Genomic DNA, 22,082 nt, shown 5'->3' with positions numbered 1-22,082 from the left:
TCGTTTAACTCTTTGGGAAGAATAAATAAATAAATAAAAATCTGTAATTGCGTTTAAAATTGGCGTCGCCCGGACTCGAACCGGAGACCTTCAGTGTGTTAGACTGACGTGATAACCAACTACACCACGACACCTCAATGTAGGCTTTAGTTTTACAAAGTTAAATTAATTAATACTTTTTGCCTCGTTGTATCTAAAATCGTTTTGTTTTGCATTTTTTCTTTTGTTGGAAAATCGTTTGTATTATCCATCCTTTTTATGGAAAATTGTTGATGTCGTTGTATATCTAATCCACAAAAATATAAATAAAGAAATACAAATCTTTAGCATTTAAATGAAAACGGACATTTCCCCCTATTGTTCTCACACACCAAAAAAATAAATAAATAAATAAATCATTGAGGAAGAAGAAGAAGAAGAATTTCCCTCTATTGATTGCTCAATCTTTTACATTCAATGTAATGCCTAACAATTGAACTTTTATGACAATAATAAAGCAAATGAACTTTATGTACAAACGACACTTAAAATTACAAAATCTAACATCTTAGCTATTGTTAATGAAATCTTAATTAATGTTCTATTTTCCTCATAAGTTACAAAATCTTTAGGCTAACGAAGACAACATTGTTTAGAAAACAAATCCATGTATTTAACCACTTAAAGAGCACTACTGCTGCAACCAACAATGTTCAAAAAAAAAAAAAAAATGAAAAAAAAAAACCAACAACAACAACAGATCTTAGATTCATTTGAAATGCAAATTCGAGATTATCTTAAATTTAGTCTAGGTGAAATTTAAAATAATTTAAATCTAAATGGACTAGATTTAAAATAATCCAGTTAAATTCATATCAACAACTACAAGTTCGATGACTACCAACAAAATCGAGCAAACAATTGTATTCTTGGTCACTGTCTATTAATATTTTTCATTTTGGTTGGTGAACATCTTTATGTTGCATCATTTCTCTAATAATATTCCTACATTTCTTGTTTAATTCATTCAAAAACCTGGTCGCTGTTCCTTTCAACTAATGTCTGGAGTCTATTTTGCTGAGTTCCTTAGGGAGCATTCTCGCATCTATCATAAGGCCCATCAAAACAAAGCTCTTTCCCTTTCTTTTCGTTGTAGAGGTGGAAATTATATCTTCAACTCTGCTTACGAGGTAGGCAAAGCAAGTTTAAAAGATGGAAAATTTGATTGAATGTCTGGTTAGAAAGATGGAAAACTAAGCTCTTTCCATCTATTGGAACAACTTTTTTGCAGGAAGAAAATGGGGATTTCATTGGAAACTAAATTATCAAAATGACAAACTGAGAAAGGTTGAACAAAACTAAATTCATCATAATGTATGATTTTTTTAGATATCTTAGAAATGTTAGTTGATATACTACTATTTAATTACATCTCACTTCACTCTCCATTTCCAAGATACATCATGTCATCTGCCTAACACTTGCACTGAAATTTGACTTTAGGGAAATTAAAATCTAGCGAAACTTAAAAACCACGATATCTCCTTTTGACAGGGCTTTATATAATCATCCCAGAATTTTGTGAAGGAAAGAAAGAACCAAAACAAATTTGAAGGAATTTTATTTACATTTTGTTGAAAAAAAAAAAAAAAAAAAAACACAGAGAGAGAAAAGACAGTCATATATCTATGAACATGTGCCACCAATACTCAATAATGACATATTTCAATCTCTCAATATGTTGGTCAACTCCAGTTGGTTGATGGAGGACCTGATAAATAGAAGATTTGATTAAATGAATAACAAAACTCTTATTGGAAAATGACAAGAAACCAAAACAGAAGACCACAAACCTTAGCTCAAAACCTAAGACACACAGGTTAACTAGGCTACGGTTCCATAAACAGAGCATTTAGCAATCCAAATTTTTTAGTCCTTTCCCAGTTCAAATTTCTTGTGAAAGCAGGTGACAATAGACAACCAAAAGTATACACAATTCAAATCTCACATCACTTTTCTCCACATTTTTCGGCAAACAAACATACCAGTAATTCTAAAAGTCAAAAAAATTTATTTTTCTAAACAACCATATGACTCCAAGTAATAGAATTCCACAACGTAAATCCAAGTTTACTTGTTTCCTTTGTTAGAACTATAATTTAGTTTCTTACCATACCCTCTCATTGCTAACCTCCTAACAAGAAATTCATCAAACAACAGCATAAAAGACATACTAATTCAAGCAGAATTATGTAAATGTAGAATACCAACAACGATAAGTAACCATTCCATTTTAAAATGATTAAGCGATTTCAATCAGCTGAATTTTCATAATCTCATAACAAGTCAAAACTTTTAACAAACAAACTCAAATCAAAATGTGATAAGACCTAACATCTCAGGCCTGGTATGCTGAGTCACTCTAATCCTTACTTGCTTTTCTTAGCTTTCAATTTCCCAACTAGACTCTCCTTCTTCTCCTTCTTTCTATCAGATTCAGTACCTTTGATGATTTTCTTAACTTTCTTAGATGAATCATCTGTCTCCTTCTTGATACTATTTTCCTTTTTCCCTTTAGCAGACAACCCATCTTTGTCCTTCAGCTTCACCGACTTCAATTGTTTTTTGCCATTCAACTCAGCAAGAACACCACCATCACTCATTGCATTTCGCTTGTTCCTCTTCCTCTTCTTCTCCACTTTCTCATCAGCATTTATTTCATCATTCTCACTATCGTCACCTTCTTCACCCGCATTCCAATCACCATCACTGCCCAGTTCGTCACCGCCGACATTAACATCCATATACCGAACCGCATGAATCCTTCCCTTCTTTTTCTTCTTCCCCACTTTCTCATCGTCCTCATCGGCACTCTTGGTCTCTTCCTCTTTCACATTCTTCTCCTTTTCCTCCTCCTCTTCCTTAATTCCCTCTATCTTCAACTTCAAATCAGGTACAGCCTGATAAATGGGTAGAGCAAGGGACTCCAAAAGCTTCAAATGCAAAGACCTCACATTCCCCCACTTCCTCGGAACAACCTCAACAACCCCATTAATGGCAGCCACCACATTCTCAATAATCTCCTCCATATCCATCGAAACTTTCGCAACTCTCACCACGCAACACGTTCCAGTCCTCAAGTACAACAGGGCCGACCCGCGTACCTTCTCGACCTGCTCTTTCCAGTTCTTGTGCTTCAGATCCACCGGCACCGGAATCTTCCTCTTCTTGAAGAAGTGCTTCCCCAAAAGCCGCGGCAAGAGAGGTATTACCCGCTTGTCGGCCAAGAACATGTCGTAGGAATCGCAGAGCTTCCGCTTGGCCTCGAAAGGTCGGTAATCGGATTTGAGCTTGGAGAATTTGAGGATCTTCGAGATCGGGATATCTTCGGATTTGATTTTTTTGGCGGCGTCGTCTTTGGTGAGACCAGATTTGGGCCTGTCGTCGACGATGAGGCAGAGATCGGAGAATTGGGAATGGAGGGAGTGGGGGAGAGGGATTTTGTATGCGTTAATGCGGTCCTTGGATGGGATTTTCTTGAGGGTAAGGATGAGGTAGACGAATTCGTCGTCGTTGTCTATGAGCTGGGGTTTCTTGGTCTGCGCTTTGGAATTCCTCCATTTGAGGAGTGCGTTTACGGCCTTCTGGACCATCTGGTTACTCACTCTCGGAGCTGGTTCCGCCATTGCCTTGGCGGCAGAGAAGGAGACGAAGGGTTTTTAAGAGAGGAGGCTTCTTCGGGGTTTTGGGATTAGGGTTTTAGACCTCGCTTGCAGACTCTATTAACATAGAGAATGAATCAAAACGATAGTGTACTGAAAAACAGCAAAAAAAAAAATTCATAAAAAATATATCTGAAAAAAAAAAATCCATAAAAACGTATAAATAAAATTATATTTATTAGGGTTTTGAAAGATTTTTTTATTTATTAACAAAATAGATAATTTTAGTGATTAAACTTATTTATTTGTGTCCATAAAAATATAAATTTTAAATAATTTATATATTAGGGAAAAAAAAAAGCATTTTTACACAAATTGTATATATATATATATATATTATATATCTATATATTTTAATTTAAAAAGTAAAATTTTGTAAATGGATACTAAAATAAATAAAGACTTAAATTGTAAAAATGCATATTGAGTTATATTCTTAATTCTAATCATCCAATAACCAAAATAAAATTATTTTATCAAATTATTAAACCTTTTCCTTTAAATAAGCATTATGTAGTATGAATTTTGATACAATAAAAACGAGGATTTTATGATAAAAGACATCATATATGATTAGTCATATTATTCTTGTTGGTTGCCATATAATAAAAATAAATTATAAATCAAATTTTAAAAAAATTAAATAACTATTTGTTACTTTTTTAAAAAAATTAAAAATATATATTTAAATGATTTTAGTATTAAACGATCTAGTTTGTCACATAGATTATCATTACAGTAAAATCATTATGGCATCCTTATTATATCAGAATTATATGCTGTAAATAATATTATTTTAAATTGTTCATATGTTTTAAATATCTAGTTATAAAGTTATTTAAGATAAAAAAAATATATATATATACAAAGTAAAAAGAAATTTTAAATAATATGGTAAATTCTGTAATTAACTAGAAAAATAACATTAATAATATGATTAATAAGGATCACGAGGCTATAAAATTCAATATTTTGTTAAAAAAATCATAAAATAATAAATCCATAAACTTTCCTTCATTTTCAATTTGCTCCCCAAACCTTTCTTTATTAAAGAATTGATAATTCTTTAAATTTTTTTAAAGAGAAATTGAATAAGTTATGAAATTAAATAAATTCGGAGAAATTAATTAGTACTTCTCAATTTACATTGATTTTCTAACTTAATAATTTATCTAGTATAAAATTAGGGAAAACAAATAAAAAAGAAGAATAATATGAATGTAAGTCCAAGCGATTTATCCTTTTTAGATTTTTTTATTTTTATTTTTATTTATTTTTATTTATTTTTTGTAGTAATAAGAGATTATTCACGTATGCTTTAGGGTTTTGTATATTTTCCCTAAAAAATAATGACGACGCACCAAAATCTCGTTACCACGCTTTTCAGCTTCCAAATCAAAAGATAAATGGGCTTGCTGGGAAGAAAGATGGACTGCGGCCTATATAGCACATGTAACTTACAGTTGGGCTGCTCACGCAGCAGATCTCTCTCTCTCTCTCTCTCTCTCTCTCTCTCTCTCTCTCTCTCTCTCTCTCTCTCTAGATATTTGTAGCTAGAGAGAGATGTGAGAGTAACATAGTAAAAAATAACATTAATATGTTGTGTACATAAGAATTTTTTTAAAAAAAAGTGATTTAAAAATATAATAAAAAATAATGTATCGAAACATTAGCTTTTTCTTAATAAAATAATAAAATAAATTTTTAAGATTTATTTTATTGTATTATTATATTTATTACCATAACTACCCGTGTTTTAATTTTTTATAATAGACTTATATTAAACATGAAATTGGTTTAAATAATAGGATTGTTTCATTCTTTCAAATAATATAATAAGACTAATATGAAAAGAGCATGAATATTCTATTTTCCCTTGCAAGAAAACAATGTTTTGAAAAAATAATTACACTACAAGTTATTAGAATAATACTTTATTCTTTTTAGAGACAAAAACACTAGTCTTTGTCTGTTATATATATCTATATATATATATATATATATATTGCCTCATGTATTTCTCCTAACCAAACCATGGAAGATAGAATATTTGTTTGGTAACGTTTATATTTTCGGTTTATTAGAATAAAAATGATTCTCATTTTATAAATAGATTTTCAATTTTCAAAGTATACCCAATTTAAGATTTAATGAATTTAAAATTAATGAATTTAAAATCTATGTAAACTTTGTAGGAATTCTAGACAAATCTAGTTATAAGAATTCTAGATAAATCTAAGTAAAATCAGTGATATAGAGAATGGATTTGATAAATATTATTATCTTATTCATTTAAAAAAAAACAATTGAATTAAATATATTAAATTCTTAAGTTTTAAAAATCCTTCAAAATCAATGACTATTTGAGTATTTTAAATTTTTATGGAATTCATTAAAATTCTAATTGAATATCTTTAAATTTTAATAAATTTTTAAAATATATATTGAAATTTGAATTGAATATGCTTAGGTTTATATATATTTTATTAAAATTTTAATTAAATACAAACTTTTAAAGTATTTTAAAATTTATTAAATTCTGAATTGAATATTGTTTTTTTTTTTTTCTTTCGTTTGTATAACTACTTCTTTTATGTTTATAGGTAGGTGACAAGTTTAATTATCATTTTAAAGCATAGATTAAAAAAAAATATTATTATTTGTTATTATTGGTGTCACTCATGTTACTACGCTGACCTGTCAAATATTTAATTAGAGTTATGTAAATCATTTTTGAATTTTCAATGCTAAAAATCCATATAAGAAAGTGATACATATATATATATATATATCTATATATATATATATATATATATTATGAATAGTAGTAAGATGTTGTTGATACAAAATCATAAATAATTAACCTGTGACTATGAGTTCCATTGTGAACATCACCTGGTGGGTGATAAATAAAATTTTCCTAAATCAATTAAGTACACAAATAAAATAACAGCATGTTTGGTATGTAAAATTAGAAAAAATTTGATAGAATAACTATTTCATAGGATCAAATAAATTTATGTTTGGTTAGTTTTTATATCAAAAAATACATATTTTTTGAAAATAAACTATTCTCCCATGTTAAGAAATATCTATTCCTTAATCAAAACTTAAGGAATAATGACTTAAATATGGTAAGACAAATATGTTAAACATAAAATTAATAATTCTTAAAAATTTTAAATTTGGTGTATTATCTATTTAAAATATATAAATATAAAGTATTTTAAGAAATCACATAAAATTACAAATATATAATATAAATTAAATTTAAAAATAATAAATTATATATTTAATTAAACATAAACAAGATTTTTAAATAAAATATGTAAAACATAAACATAAATATAAATAGATATTAAAAATTAAATTAATTTTTTTGTCCTAGTCATTAAATCTAATTCATGAACATTAACCAACCAAACAAAAAGGATTGATGATTTCTTTTTCTTATATTTTATTCTTTAGAAAAATAACTATTTTTATTCTATTAAGAATTGTTATTCCCAATACCAAATACAATCTAAAATCTTTCTACAAAACTGATATCTTATCATCACCAAACGAACACTTAAATTTTTCTATTTTCTTTCCCTTGAAATTTCTAAACACCAAGCACAGCTCATGAGGCTAATTACCCTTTCTTTTATTTGGAAAAAGATTAAAAAAAAAAAAAATCGTAGTTGTGCTTTAAATTCATATACTACATCTCTCCCTCACACACACAAGGATATAATATTTAAATCATTTGCTAGGTATTGTTTTCTAATTTATGCTGTACGTTCAATATTCTATTATAAGCAATTCATAGATTATATTGCTGGAATTATACATATAATAGGATGTTAATGTCAAATTTATAATATATAAAATATATGATAAAATATAATCAAGTAGACAATAATTTGATTTTGAATATTCTTAGGGAAAGAGACAAATTAATTTGGTTTGATACCGATAATTTTCAACAATGATAGAAAGAGTTCAATAAGTTATCCGAATTGAAATTATAAAGAGAAAGAGGTTGAGAGTTCGGATAGGAAGCTGTTGCAAAATATCAAAATCTTAAATCCAAACTTTAACAATAGTATTAAAACCCTTCAATAATTGATCTTAAACAGATGTGTAAAAATAAATAAATAAAAATGTCCAATTCTAGATAAGACAAAATGATAAGAGGAATTCCAAATTTTTTTTTTTTTAATACCGTTCACAGGGTCCATGGTATAGGTGGACTGTCAGTTCTTCAAGTCACACTCAATTACAGGTTGATATTTAATGCAAAAAATAATTCCCAAATCGTCAATTTATTTTTGATAAGATGTGAATTATATGTGAGTTTGTTAAGAGTTCAAAAGAAATGTATACAAAAAATAAATTTAGGGATTACTTGGAAATGGAATATCTTTAAGCCAAAGATGGTTTTTACCATCAAAATGGAAGAAGGCATTTAAGAGTTCAACCATTTCACAACTAAAGGCTAAAATTTCCATCAAAGTCTACAAAATAGTTGACTTTGATTAAGTGCAAGTAGTTAAATTCAGGCACAGCTTCAATTGTTGAATTTCTCTGCCTAAAAAGAAGAAATCATGTCCCTGAGAGAATAGGGCAGTGACAAATCTACTGATTCCTTGAACAATGATAAAGATAAGAACTCAAGGTTATGCAACAACAACAAAGAATAGAATATTGCATTTATTCATACTGATATTGGCAACAAACCTACATAAGAAAAAACACTGACCAAACAAAGTGCTGAAACAAAGGCCTGCCTCTTCTACTTACCCAAAAAACCATTTTCCCTTTTTCAACTCACTTTAGAGATAAGAAAGGGACAAAAAGCAGGTTTAACTGCATAATTTACAAAATCCCCTTCAGAAAAAAAAAAAAAAAAAAGGACACCAACAAGCTTTGAATCTGTGAGATTTACTGATTCTTTAAAACAAGAGGGCTACTGAACATGGCCAACGACTTAACCATGCAAAAAAAAAATAAAAATTAGAAAAAAGGATCCCTCCTGCAAAAACAATCTAACAGAAACCAAGCTTGAAGTTAATGGTAGAATTTGGCAGAGAATAACAGGCCTTGCAAACAAGAATACTGAAAAAGATAGCATTCGACTGGTTTTGTAGTCGTGGATTATTCTCGGTCATTGAAAGCTAGAGCTGCAGTAAAAAACTTAATAGATATATATATATATATATATATATTTTCACATGAACGAGTTGAAAGCAGAGCGTAGATCCTTGATAAGATCCTGCACCGTAAGAGAGAACTCCTCATTCATCTGCCAAAGATTAAGATGAGTTAAAACGACAATGAAACAAAAGTTAAGAAACTAGGAAAGATGTTATTTATGTTGCTTCTTCTTGTGCAATGCATGCAAGTTTGTTCCTTAACTAGGGGGTAAATGTAACAAAGGTCAAATGCTTTTACATGAAGCAACAGTCGAGACTTTAAGCTCCATTTGGAAGCCAAGAAGATGTGCTGATTGAAAATCTGTTGTCTCAGCAAGCATTTATGTATGAAAGATTCTAAATTTTGCATAATTTCCATACTTGGCACACATTAAACAGCAAAATTCAGTTTCCAAGACACTTATGAAAGGTTTTGAAAATATACCTTAGCAATAATAGTCACATCAAGAACAGAACTCCCAAATGTCAAGCAACTACTATTTGTAACTGTTAGATGGAGCTTCTCCATCTCAGCTATTGTTTTCTCTAGGATTCCCTTCCTTTTCTCACAATGAATTCTTATAAGTACATTTTTGTCACAAAATCTCGCTTCAATTTCTGGTAGTGGTTCATTGAAGGGGCCACTGCAGAAATTCTTATCCAAGGAAGAGTTGTCACCATCTGCAAAGAGTTGCGTTTTCTTCACAAAGACCACTGATTCCATGTTCTCTTTTCTGGTTTGTTCCTCGAGTGTCTTGACTTTCTCTTGTAGGTGTTTCATATACTTGATGGCATCTCCAAGAACAGAAGCCTTGTCCATCTATCAACAACATAGGGTTATCATTTTGGATTTGAGAATTACTTAGCAAAACAGATCCAAATTCATAAGTTGCATGAGATTATCTGGAAGAAAACACACATGAAGAAGTTGACAAGCTGTCAGCCTGTGTCAACATTCAAAAACAGTTGACAGTATATATGTACCACTTTATTTGCTTGAATACAAGCAATACAACTAAAATCATCTTGATTATAAAAGAGAACTAAGCAAATAATCAATAGAAACACAGAGTTCTGTCTCATTTATTTTGGATACATCTCAATTTCGGCCAAGCAAAGACATGTGTCAGATTCAGTGAAACTCTAGAAACATAAAACAAAGGAATCTGGAAGCAGTAAGACAGGACAAGGAGTGATTATTTTGTACCTTCTTTAGGCCAGGAACTATTGCAGATAAAGCTATGAACCTTTGGCTCAGCTTCTCTCTCCGTTTCCTTTCTGCTACAATATGATCTTGAGTTTGAGGAAGCCTAGTGCTAGAACAGACCCTCTTGGCTCCTTGATTAGCCTTCAATGCTGAATCTTGGTTGGCATAGGAACCTTGGGAAAGCAATCCATCAGATGGAGGATTCTTGCTGCCCTTCAAACATACTGCCTCCTCCTTGGGCTTCATAAGACCCATTTGGTTTGTATAATTAGAACTGACAAAGGATAGAAAGTTGGGGGAGTATGCAACTAGTGGGTTTGATATAGGATCAACTTTGGTTGAATTCCAGCTGTTGGGTTTGTGATGTTTCACCGGTCTATCAATGACAGTGCCTATGTGAGAACCATCCATAGAAGCTTTAAGGTTGAAATTTGAGTATAAATGAGAGTGAGACTGCTGCAAATTCTCTCCAAGTGCGGCTGCTAGTGGTAGCATACTGATCTCATCAAGAGAGTTCATATACCACGGATTAATGAAACTCGGATCCTCCATTCCCTGCAAATTCAAAATTTTCTTTGTCATGTTATGCATAATCACTTTCTAGAGGAGACATCAATCTGTAAACTACAAGCATTTTAGTGAAACTGCTTCAAACAAGTTTAATTTTGCTCTCAATTTTCATAACCATAAGCCATATATCACATCTTAGAATGCCCCAGATAATCTTAAACTTCTAAGCAAAAAACTAATCAGACATTTTCTTATCTTTGGCAGAATTTAGTATAAATATAGGTTAAGAATTATCTTACCATTTCAGGTAAACCTCTTATATCCATTGAATAAGGCTCTCTTTGATGCAAAAGTGCTCAGGAAGGCTGTTTAAGGAGAGGTAAACCAACAGGTTACTCAAGTCTTCAACTTAAACAAACTGATAAATTTTTTCTTAAAGCCTGCATTCAGAAGTCTGAAAATAATCAATCCAACTCCGACATAAACACTCAAAGAGCCATAAAACAGAAATTCTTCAATTTAAGTGAATTGAATCGCCTTCTTTCACTTATTACTTAAGAGCCCACTAGACAAAAGCCAGAAATCTGTTCATTAACTGATGAGAAAACCTTTTTTTTTTTTTTTTTTTTTTTTTTAATTTTCTCATGCATAAAAGTACCCAATAACATTTTAAATCAGTTGTAAAGTGAATTATCAAGAACCTCAAGATATTGAGAAAAAGCTGGAAATCAAGAAAAGACAAAATTGCAATAAATTGGAAAATTAAAGCAATGATAGCTAAGACTAATGAGAGAGCTCACCCTTGAGTATAGATGAAAACCCTTGTCTAGTTCCAAGTCCCCCACTAGAGGATTTGTGACCTCAGAGCTCTTCAATATTCATAGCTTTTACCTATTTATAAAGACCCTAAACAAAAAGTAGCTCTGTTTCAATCACCACCAGCAAATGTGTAACTGGTAAGGACAATTTTGATCACCTTTTCCATTTTTCTCTCAGTAATAACCATATTTATGGTTTTATCTTCTTTATCATAGTCAAAGAAACACAGAAAATTTAAAAAAAGTTTTTTTAGTGTCCTTTTTTTTTTTTTTTTTTTTGGGTTAAATGTTTTTTAATGTCTCAAGCTGACAAAACATACCATTAGCAAATCATCTCTCTTATGCACCCAAAAAAAAAATATATATGTCATCTCTGTTTTCTTGTGGACTTTTTGAGAGGATCTTCACCAACTAGATGTTGAAATTGCATTCGAGGTTTGATATTGAAAATACTGAAACAAACACCATTGTTAAACATAGTGGGACCCACATTGGAGTCTCTGTCTTGAAACCCTTAATTATTATTATATAAAATATAATGTACATATTTTTTTCTATTCTCACGTCCAAAATTCAAAGCTAATGACCTTCAAAAAGATGAGCTGGTTTTGGTTTGGAGAAAAGGTGATTAAACATTAAACACAGTTTTATGACCATGTGAGTTTAGACGTGTAACCAAAGAATGATTGATTAGAAACAAATTATTAATACATAATCACTTTGTTTTGTTTTTTCAAATCTTTGTTTTGACTTTCTGAGTTTGTCACCCAATAAACTAGTGAAACGTGGAGGAGGAGGATGATGATGATGATACCAAGTGTGTACGTTTTTGGGCCGCCATGACCCTTCAAACCGACCCATAAATGGGTGGGCTGATGACTCAATTGGATGATCCGTGAATCAATGAAAGTAATAATATAAAAAAGAAAACGAGTTGGACTTGAATTCAAAAATATAGCTTATATTATGAAAAGCACTTTTCGTTTTCTTTTTTTTAAAACAATTGCTTCTTGATATTCTTAACACTTATTTATTCACATCCAATAAAGAATACATAAAAACTAGGTATCAAAATCTTTTATTGTCAACAGTCATCACTAATGTATCAAAATACACCACCGAATCTAGTTTTTTATTTTTTATTTTTATTTATATTTATATTTTTTAATATATGATAAATTGGGGAAGGGAGATTCTTTTAGCTTGAATGATGGAACAAGGATTTAGATGTGGGTTAACACAAATGATCATAGTGCAGATTGGAGGATTGCCTAGGATAAAGATATAATCAGGATTTGCCTTGTGTGTTTAAATCTGTAATGGGAATTGGAACCAGATAAATAGTGGAATTTAGTTTTGGGACCATTTTTAAAAGTATATTTAGTTGAACAAGATGAAGTGGTTAGAGAGTTAGGAATCCAATCTTAGATAAGGAGATGAATACCAATGTTGGGTACAGTTTAGCGTGTGCTTCCTGGAACCAGCTTAGTAACTACAAAAATAGATATGTAATGATATCTTTCACAATTTTTTTTTAATATGTTTTTTTTATTATTATTAATTTTCTATGCTTCAAAGACTCACCATGACAGGGTGATTCTTGATGTCAGGCACTTCAAACTATTCCTGGAATTTTGGAATTTGGCTGCCACCTAAATCTAGCTACAAAGGCTATAAAGGCATGATGCATTATGCAATGGAAGATTCTTCATCATATATATATATATATATATATATATATTATAATATATATGTGTGTATGAATATTTTACTATGCAACTAGGAGCATTCTGCTAAAATGTGAATATTGTGTATTTATTTTCGGATTATAATCACAAGTTCTGATATTTCACAGGTACGATATCTTTATATTAGAAGAACTATATACATACGTTGAGGAAACTTGTTAAAGATAAAATAATAATTAAAAAAATTAAAGCTTCTCTTAAAAAATAAAAAAAATAAAAAAATAAAAAAAAGAAAGAAGAAAGATTAGGGCGGTGCATGGAGGAGAGTCTTATTATTATTACAATTTTATATATAGGGGAATACTCCAATAAACACAGTGTTTTCTATAACAATCTTGTTTTATTGTTTTATAATTGTCCTTAATGGAACCACCAGCTTAATAATCAGAAGAGGGAAATATTGTCAAAATATGTCTGACAACATTTTTTGTTTTTTCCTGTAGCAAGCCAATTAGACTTATCCTCTAAGATGCATCTTGATGATCAGGTCAAGCACTCTAATGGAAAAGTAATTATCTTTGTTTATAGCCCAGCTGTTAGCTTTGTTCGGTAGGGAGGACAATTAAAGAGAAAAAAAAATAGAGAAGAAATATAAGTTCATTCCTTGTTTGGTGGAGGAAAAAGAAAGGAAGAAAAAAGAAGAGGATGTAAAAATCCATGTAGAACAACACTTTTAAGTACATATGGAGATTATTTGAAAACACGGTGACAAATATAATATGTGAAACTATCATTAACCCCTTTTAAAATTTTAATTATGATTATTTATAACTAATAGAGATAGTTTTTGCTTAAAAAAAAAAAAAAGTTAATAGTGATAGTTAAAATAGTCAATTAAGATTTCACTTTATTATTATATTCCCTTTCATTTTTTCCGTCCATATCAATGAAGATAAAACTAGGACAAGACTTTTTCCTATCCCTTTAGTTTTTATGCGTGCTTTATTTTTTGTAATTCCTACCAAACAAGAGCTTAATCTAACAATTAGCTAGATAGCCAAATTAATTGAAGACTCATCATGCAAAATTATAAGGCTATGGATTAGATTTCTACCACCCCCCCCCCCCCCCCCCCCACAAAAAAAAAACAAAAGGAACCACAAAAAAAAAAAAGAAGAAAAAAAAAAGAAAAAAAGAAGAAGATTAGATGGAAATGGAAATATCATGTAGATGAATATATTTCTTTCTCTGAAACAACCATATATTTATTGGGGCAATTAATTGGTTTTAATAGCGTGCATGCATAGAAGCAAGTTGCATGTTATTCGGATCACACATAATAGAGGCAGGATCCAAAACATTGTACATGCATGGTCTGATGAACCATTAATTTAATTTGTTTTTCGGGTATGTTTGATTTAATGGACATCATAATGGTTCTTGGTGCAGAAAAGATTTGACAAAGAAGCCTTGACAAATCGTTTTACCTATTGAATAAGTACATCCAACATTGTATATTTATATTCTATATATTAGCACATATAGAATTGGATATAACCTTTGACCCAAATAATATTTGTAAAATTTCTTGACATATGGAACCGCTCTCATTTATACATATGGAAAAATAAAACACATTTTCTTCTTCCTAGTTATGCTGCCCTAGTTCAACTCTATAATGCTGGATAGAAGCAAATGCAAATATTATTGTCATTGACCAGACCCTTGACTTGCTTTACCATGTTAGCTGCAGCCCAAACCTCTCCCAACGCATTCGTCAAAGATACAGGCCCATAATGGGACAAAGAGAACAAAGCCCACTGAAAAAGGCCCAAGCCCACAACAGAAAAAAAAATGCAAATATGATTCATTATTATTTTTTTTTTCTTTTGTTCGTAATAATGGAAATATTATTGTGTGGCATCATTTTTCTAATGATGAAAATATCATTTGTTTGGATAATGATGTCAAATTGATATAATATAAACATATATAAAATGAATAAAATAAATAATTTTAATAGTTTCTTTTTATTTGAAATAATTTTAATAGTTAAGTATTTATATTCATGCGTGTTAATTTATTATTTATTTGAATCACAAACACAGGAGATTTGGATGGCTAGAATTAGGTGTTGTGACAAAGGTCAAAAAACAAAGAAAAGAAAAACATATACAAAACGACAAAAACATCCATTTTTTCAATTCTTACTCATCTATATCAATAATAATATATATTAATTGAATAAAGTCCTTACTCATCTATATTAGTAATAATATATATTAATTAAATAAAATCTGTGTGACTGCACGTTAAGCATTATCCCTATCATCAAAGAAGTACTTGCATAAGCTATCGTAAAGAGGAAATCTGCAAGGAAAAGGAAAGAAGAAGGAAGTTTCTAGGAAATTGGTCAACAATTGTCTCTTCGAACAACCTCGTTCAGGTATGTAATTCAGCGACGTACTCATATATATGTTGATTTGATTTTTCTAATTCATTTAATTAGACGATCAAGTTAATAAATATATAATTTATGTAAGTCTTACACTCATAATTCGTGATGTAGAAGTTGGAGTTTGAGACATATTCCCATTCCTTTGAAATAAGAATTTGTTATAATAATAATAATAATAATAATAATTTTTTCTTTTTGGTGAATTAAAAAATAAATTTTCTGTGGATATCATTGATCCAAAAGATTTGGGGATCTACTTCAAAATATAAACAGGTGTGATGGAAAGTTAGCTCATACCAATTGTTGGGATGTTTTTTAATAAGACAAATAGAATAAAAATTAGTTTTATTATGGTATAAAATTGTAAAAAAATTAAATAAAATATAGAATTATAAAATGTTTGTGAATTTTGACCTTAATGAACAATTTATGAATTTTTTTTTTTACCATTTTTAGTGTATGAGCTGGACTCGAAATTTAGAAATTTAGTCCTTAAGAAATATAATCGAAAAAAAATTATTACAGTAGCCTTGTATTTCCTTAAATTTTTTCATAAGAAACAATTATATAATATTTATATAGAAACTTAAAAATAGACTATATATTTATACTTACAAAGTTTTACCTTTCTTATTAGTACTACCAATGAAGGTAATTTCTTTAGAAATAAATGGCATGCAACCTTCTCTTCCGATGGAAAAAAAAGTGAAATCATTTTCCTTTAAAATAATTCAGACTTAAACATAACAATAATATTCTCTGTATTCACTTTATTTAGATTATTTATAAAAAAAGAGTATACTTTCTGTTCTTAAAAAGAAAATACAATGATTTTGTATTAAAAATTTTATATTCTTATATAAATGCACACAAGAATTTCAATTTCTCTTTTATATTTCTATATTTATCAGTAAATTTCAAACTTCAAAAATTATAAAATTTCATTAGAGAATATAAGTTGAAAATATAAAATAAAATGCAAGCATACATCACCCCAAGAATCTAAATTACGGCATGAACCATAAGACATGTAAAATATTGATGGTAATAATAAAATATAATTAAAACTATAAATAAATAGAAAATGAATCTACAGCATGGGCCATGGTGCTCTCATTCCAAGTACACGTCAGAAAGACGCTGATTCGCAAGTGTCATAATTAATCCGGGTCGCACTTCTAAGGATCCCCACACAGTTTCTTTTTCATTTTCTTTCTCTCCATTGCATTTTCCCGGAAAATTCTTTCTCTCATTCGTTTCCTTTAATTCCCAAAAGAATTCATTCTTTCATTTCGCTATTCAAAACCCACTGTAGCTCTGCAAAACAATGGCTTTACCACACTCAAAACTTGAGCTTCGACCGCTCGGCAACACGGGTCTCAAGCTAAGCTCAGTGGGCTTTGGTGCCTCTCCCCTCGGCAATGTCTTTGGGGCCGTGTCTGAAGAAGAAGCTAATGCCTCTGTTCGCCAAGCTTTTCATCTGGGCATCAACTTCTTCGACACCTCCCCGTATGTTAATTTACATCTATTGCGAGTATCAAAACGTTTAGTGTAAAGCGAATTTAGCATTAAAGCATAAAAAAAAGCGCAATTTTTGATTGTTGATAATTTTTTTGGTTGATATTTCGGCTAAGAGATAAAATGGTTTATATTTTTTTATATTTCCCAATTTTTTGGAACACTTTTCAATAATGAAATGTCGAATCCAAACCTTGTCTGTTTCTACCCAAGAAGTTTTAAAGCATGTTTGGTTGATGTTAAAGTGAGTGGAATTTAATTTCTTTGTAAAAATAATAACTGTTTTTTATTTGTATATTTATTATGAGGTGAAAATGTATGGATCAAATAATTAGGTTATCACTGATATATAGAAAAGTTATTCCACCTATAAAAGTAACGTTTTGATAATATCAGATAAAATAGTTTTAAATTTTTTTAAAATACATATTTACTTTTAATTTATTATTAATTAGTTACAAATCTCAATTTTGTAATAAAACGTTGAATCCGAACCTTGCCTGTTTCTACCCAAGAAGTTTTTTAGTTCCCAGGTTCTGTGGGAGATAAAAAGAGTTACCATTTTTAGTTATAATTAGTAGATTGCATAATCTGGGGGCTTAAAAATGTATTTGTGGTCGTAGTTTGTCCTAATCTTCGTTATATTGCTAAAGAAGGGTTCACCGGACGAAGTAACATTTTGAATCTTTTTGACTTCTATTCCTGTTTGGTTGCTGGGAAAGTGTTGAAAATAGAAACTAAAAACTAAAATGAAGTGTATGATGTATAAATAGGTGGTCATGTAATAGATGAAAGAAAAAATCATCACTTGAGTAGTCTGGGACATGCTTTGAAGTTTGAACTCGCTTTCGAGCTATCTACTACCTATCTTAACTTTTTCATTTTTATTTGATTTATTTATTTACTTATTTTGATTTCTTGATATAGACACCTAATTGTGTATATGTTTAATTATGCATTATCTTAGTTTGACTTTGCATTCTCTTTCTATCTTGTTTTCCTATTTTAAGGTATTATGGAGGAACTTTGTCAGAGAAGGTTCTTGGTAAGGCACTGAAAGCACTAGGTGTTCCAAGAAATGAGTATGTTGTGTCAACAAAGTGTGGACGTTATGTTGAGGGTTTTGATTTCAGTGCTGATAGAGTGACTAGGAGTATTGATGAGAGCTTGGCAAGGTTACAGCTAGATTACGTGGATATACTGCAATGTCATGACATTGAATTTGGCAATCTAGATCAGGTACTTTAAATATTTTTTTTTATTGTTTTCTTTCTCTTATCTAGGCATCTTTAATTGTATATGTAAGTGTGCCCTGTAGATTACATTCTGTAGTGTCGTTTGATGTTTATCATAACAAATTTTAATTCAATTTTGTGTGATGCTCTCAGCTTGGTTTCTGTGTATTTGTTTTTTGCTTTTTGTCTTTATTTTTATCCTTTTCTCTTCTTTGTATACAGATTGTCAATGAGACTCTCCCTGCTCTTCAAAAGTTGAAGGACGCTGGGAAGATACGTTTCATTGGTATTACTGGGCTTCCATTGGGAATTTTTACATATGTTCTTGATCGGGTGCCACCTGGGACAGTGGATGTAATTCTCTCATATTGCCACTACAGTATTAATGATTCAACGTTGGAGGATCTACTACCTTACCTAAAGAGCAAAGGTGTAGGTGTAATCAGTGCTTCTCCACTTGCAATGGGGCTTCTTACCGAGAGCGGTCCTCCAGCATGGCACCCAGCTTCACCTGAACTCAAGGTACATCTTCTTCACCTCTCAGTCAATGGATTTTTCTTTTCTCTCTGTCTCTGTCTCTCTCTCTCTCTCCCCCCCCCCCCCCCCCCCCTCTCAAAAAGTTGTAATATCTCTTGTGGATAGTGCTGAAAAATAGAGACCATTAGATCTGTGCTTTTTCTTGTATGGTTGAACTCTTTCAGATTTCCATAATGGAAGAATCTTTGTTAAATAATGATTTGCGATGTCAATGGCTTGCAAATTATACCCAAATGATTTGCCTGTTGACAGTTGATTGTGCTGATCTTTTCTGGATTTTGACCTTAAAAGGAGGCCAACTTTCTTTACCTTTTTTTTTTTAAATCTTTTTGGAAAGAAGTAGTAATGTCATGGTATAACTCTCTTGAATTGTGTATCACTCGGTCAAGTTGAAGATGGTTTACATGCTTTTCTGAAATTAGCTTAACTTTGATTCATCTGATGCCATTTATTTTATTATTGCTTTTGTGTGTTTCATTTATCTAGTCCGCATGCCAAGCTGCTGCTGCCTACTGTAAAGCGAAGGGGAAGAATATCTCAAAGTTAGCCATGCAATACAGCTTGTCAAATAAGGATATTTCATCAGTGCTGGTTGGCATGAATTCTGTTAGACAGGTTTGAATTTTTCACTTGCTTGCATGCCATGATGTCAATACACATTGTTCAGTTTTAACGTTACACGTGTCATATTTCTGTTTAGCTTTATCTTAACACGGACAGGGCCATCTAAAGTAAAATACTCGACACATTGTGTAATGGTCACCTAATTTTTGTTCCCATAGTCATTTGTAAAATTTGACATTATAAGCTGCATATGATCCTTAAGATTATTGCCTTTCTTTTTGGCTACCCATCCATGTTTCATGGATGGAAAGTGATTGCTTTATATCAAAAGTTAATTTGCACGTAAGTAAGTTCATTATCTTGTCAATGTGTCAGATGACCATTTTCATAACTTAATCTTATTCTGTACACATGCTGTTGGAGAAAATCATGTTGTAGATGAAATACAAGATGATAGAAATTGAAGTGGTATGCCTCATCTTGAAGATTTGTAGCTCAAGATGGGTATATGCAGATAATCATTTGATTTTGGTCTATGTGAAGTCTTGCTATAAACATTTTCATAAAATGTGTAACAGTTTATCATTTCTTTTCAACATGATCCTTTTTATGGGTTTTGGAACACCGTGTTGGTATATCTCATGTAATGTTTAGCATCCTTTAAGACCATTTTTGAAGTCTTGGAAGCTTGATACTACTTTGTTATTTAGTTATCTCATATACAATCAAATCACCTGCTTTCTGGTGAAATTATACTAAATGAGATGCTTTATTATTTTCAACCGCCGTTTTGATACTAAACTATTAATTTATACCAGGTATTCACATTTCAAACAAAATTCCATTGAATCTTTTGAGTTTACACAACATTGTCCAGAAAGGACAGATTGATTACAAGTTAGATGAACAGGGTCGTATCGTATCTAGTAAATAATTTTGTTAGCAACAGGGCTTTATATTCACATATTTAGCAATTTGATAACCAGGTGGAGGAGAATGTTGCTGCTGCATTGGAACTTGAAAATGCTGGGAAGGATAATGAAGCTCTAGCTGAGGTTGAAGCTATTTTAAAACCGGTGAAGAATCAGACATGGCCTAGTGGAAACCAATAGAGTTGACATCTTTGCTTGCTGCTGTGTGTATCCATTTTCCTCTTGTAACATTTCACTTGATGTTTATTAGTTGCATGCAATTGGGCCATTGGCAATAAAATAATTCCAAAGGGAGGCCTATTCTATCATGAATTCAGAAGGTTAACATGGTGCTAATGCCTGCCTTCCTAAGCATGGTTTAGATAGCCTCGTGAGGGTCCTCTGTTTTCGATAAGCTGGGGGTTTTTGTGGCTTTTTGAGACCTCTAAGTTCAAAAACTCGAATTGGCAATTTAGTTCCAAAGCATTGTATATTGTCTGAACCAATTTATTATATGTATATCATTGTGCTTTGGTGAATAAAGTTGCCATGGTGAGTTATATAATTTTACTTCTTATTCAGTAATTTCCAAATGCTTCATTTGTGATGCAATGCTGTTTAAATTCATGGTAATTATCCATTAATTATGAAAAAAAGGAAAAAAATAATAATATTTTGGCATCGCCAGTGATGATCTACATAATGATGGGTTGGTTCCAAACAAGTACTATGGAATACTCTTTATCATAATTTTGCATTATTTTCAAAAAATTAACAATAAAAGTTATTGTTTTTTTGTCTGCTTCAAAAAATAAAAATTAGCTTATACAAATGTTAAATGTCAGACAGTATAATAAATTTCCTCCCAAAAAAAAAAAAAAAATGAAAAAAGAAGAAGAAAAAAATAAAGCCACATAATGGAGATGGATTATGTCAAAGCAAATAAAAAGTGGAATTAAAAAAGAATGCGTATGTTTTGGGGAATGCATATGTTTTGGGGAATGGTCCATGAGATAAACATAATTTCATCACTATCCCTGAAGATTTTAATTTTTTTTTATCCCATTTTATCATATCATGATCTATGAAAACTGTAGTTTTACTTTTACACCAAATCAATTATATCTAGTTTTATTTGAAATTTTAATTTAAATAAATTGAAAACTTTTGTTATCAAGAAGATAAAAGTAATCTTATCATTAAAGTGAAAACAATAGCTTTCCAACAAACAAATTATCAATTTACCAAAAAAACAAACAAATTATCATGATAATTGATTAATTACAAACAAAAACAAACAAATTATTTAGTTTATTTGAAACTTTAATTAATAGAATTAAAAAGTTATTTTATCCGATAAATTTGAAATGCAAAAGAGAGATTAATTAAAAGTTAATTAAAAGTTATTCTTGCTTCGAACTAAGGGCTTTTTTTTATTTTATTTATTTTTTATTTTTATTTTTTAAATACTAATTTTAAGCGTGAACAAAATTAGGTTAGATACCTAGTAGTTTTATGTATAATCAAATTTCTTTGTATGTGGGTAGTTCGTCAAACAGGGGATTCAGACAGTTCTTATTAATTTGTGTCTGTGGTTTGGCCGTTTTACATATCATGTGTTGTTTCTTACTATTTTTTGATTATACTATAATTTTGGGGGGTAAATTGGGTATCTTTTGCTTCATGTGTAATTAATACAATTTGCATGCATATATGTATATACTGATTTGGTGTTGAATAAGCTGATGCATAAAAACA

The 22,082-nt window shown here is 30.4% G+C and overlaps 3 protein-coding genes and 1 non-coding gene across 7 annotated transcripts; 1 reads left to right on the top strand and 3 right to left on the bottom strand.

Annotated features, from left to right (window-relative positions):
- Positions 1-60: 60 nt before the first annotated feature.
- On the bottom strand, positions 61-134 carry TRNAV-AAC (transfer RNA valine (anticodon AAC)). The gene has a single exon. It is a non-coding gene; the product is annotated as a tRNA-Val (tRNA).
- Positions 135-2,243: 2,109 nt separating this feature from the next.
- Positions 2,244-3,785, bottom strand: LOC107427461 (uncharacterized). Its single transcript, XM_016037832.4, has one exon. The coding sequence runs from the start codon at positions 3,663-3,665 to the stop codon at positions 2,409-2,411; it is 1,257 nt and encodes a 418-aa protein (XP_015893318.3). The 5' UTR covers positions 3,666-3,785; the 3' UTR covers positions 2,244-2,408.
- A 4,595-nt stretch (positions 3,786-8,380) lies between these two features.
- LOC107427420 (transcription factor bHLH25) lies at positions 8,381-11,687 on the bottom strand. 4 transcript variants are annotated; one of them, XM_048481416.2, is made up of 5 exons: positions 11,396-11,687; positions 10,895-10,960; positions 10,086-10,640; positions 9,324-9,698; positions 8,381-8,988 (listed from the first exon to the last, which is right to left on the bottom strand). In XM_048481416.2, the coding sequence occupies exons 2-5, from the start codon at positions 10,919-10,921 to the stop codon at positions 8,914-8,916; spliced, it is 1,032 nt and encodes a 343-aa protein (XP_048337373.1). In that variant the 5' UTR covers positions 10,922-10,960; positions 11,396-11,687; the 3' UTR covers positions 8,381-8,913. The 4 variants fall into 4 exon arrangements, with proteins under 4 accessions (XP_048337373.1, XP_060676123.1, XP_048337372.1 ...); XM_060820140.1 differs by having other exon boundaries at positions 10,895-10,962; positions 11,399-11,687; XM_048481415.2 differs by having other exon boundaries at positions 10,895-11,035; positions 11,396-11,685.
- Positions 11,688-16,723: 5,036 nt separating this feature from the next.
- Positions 16,724-20,889, top strand: LOC107427462 (L-galactose dehydrogenase). The gene is made up of 5 exons (XM_016037833.4): positions 16,724-17,068; positions 18,088-18,316; positions 18,535-18,834; positions 19,336-19,464; positions 20,400-20,889. The coding sequence occupies exons 1-5, from the start codon at positions 16,887-16,889 to the stop codon at positions 20,523-20,525; spliced, it is 966 nt and encodes a 321-aa protein (XP_015893319.3). The 5' UTR covers positions 16,724-16,886; the 3' UTR covers positions 20,526-20,889.
- Positions 20,890-22,082: the final 1,193 nt, after the last annotated feature.

This window comes from Ziziphus jujuba, chromosome 9, assembly GCF_031755915.1.
Source record: "Ziziphus jujuba cultivar Dongzao chromosome 9, ASM3175591v1".
In the NCBI taxonomy this organism is placed as follows: domain Eukaryota; kingdom Viridiplantae; phylum Streptophyta; class Magnoliopsida; order Rosales; family Rhamnaceae; genus Ziziphus; species Ziziphus jujuba.
This window is presented reverse-complemented; position numbering and strand designations above follow the sequence as displayed.

Coding starts and splice junctions, on each gene's coding strand:
- LOC107427461 (XM_016037832.4), bottom strand. CDS start 3,665: ATGGCGGAACCAGCTCCGAGAGTGAGTAACCAGATGGTCCAGAAGGCC.
- LOC107427420 (XM_048481416.2), bottom strand. CDS start 10,921: ATGGATATAAGAGGTTTACCTGAAATG. Junction 10,641..10,894: donor TAAGAGGTTTACCTGAAATG/GTAAGATAATTC, acceptor TTGAATTTGCAG/GGAATGGAGGATCCGAGTTT. Junction 9,699..10,085: donor TAGTTCCTGGCCTAAAGAAG/GTACAAAATAAT, acceptor TGTTGTTGATAG/ATGGACAAGGCTTCTGTTCT.
- LOC107427462 (XM_016037833.4), top strand. CDS start 16,887: ATGGCTTTACCACACTCAAAACTTGAGCTTCGACCGCTCGGCAACACG. Junction 18,317..18,534: donor AATTTGGCAATCTAGATCAG/GTACTTTAAATA, acceptor CTTTGTATACAG/ATTGTCAATGAGACTCTCCC. Junction 18,835..19,335: donor CAGCTTCACCTGAACTCAAG/GTACATCTTCTT, acceptor TCATTTATCTAG/TCCGCATGCCAAGCTGCTGC.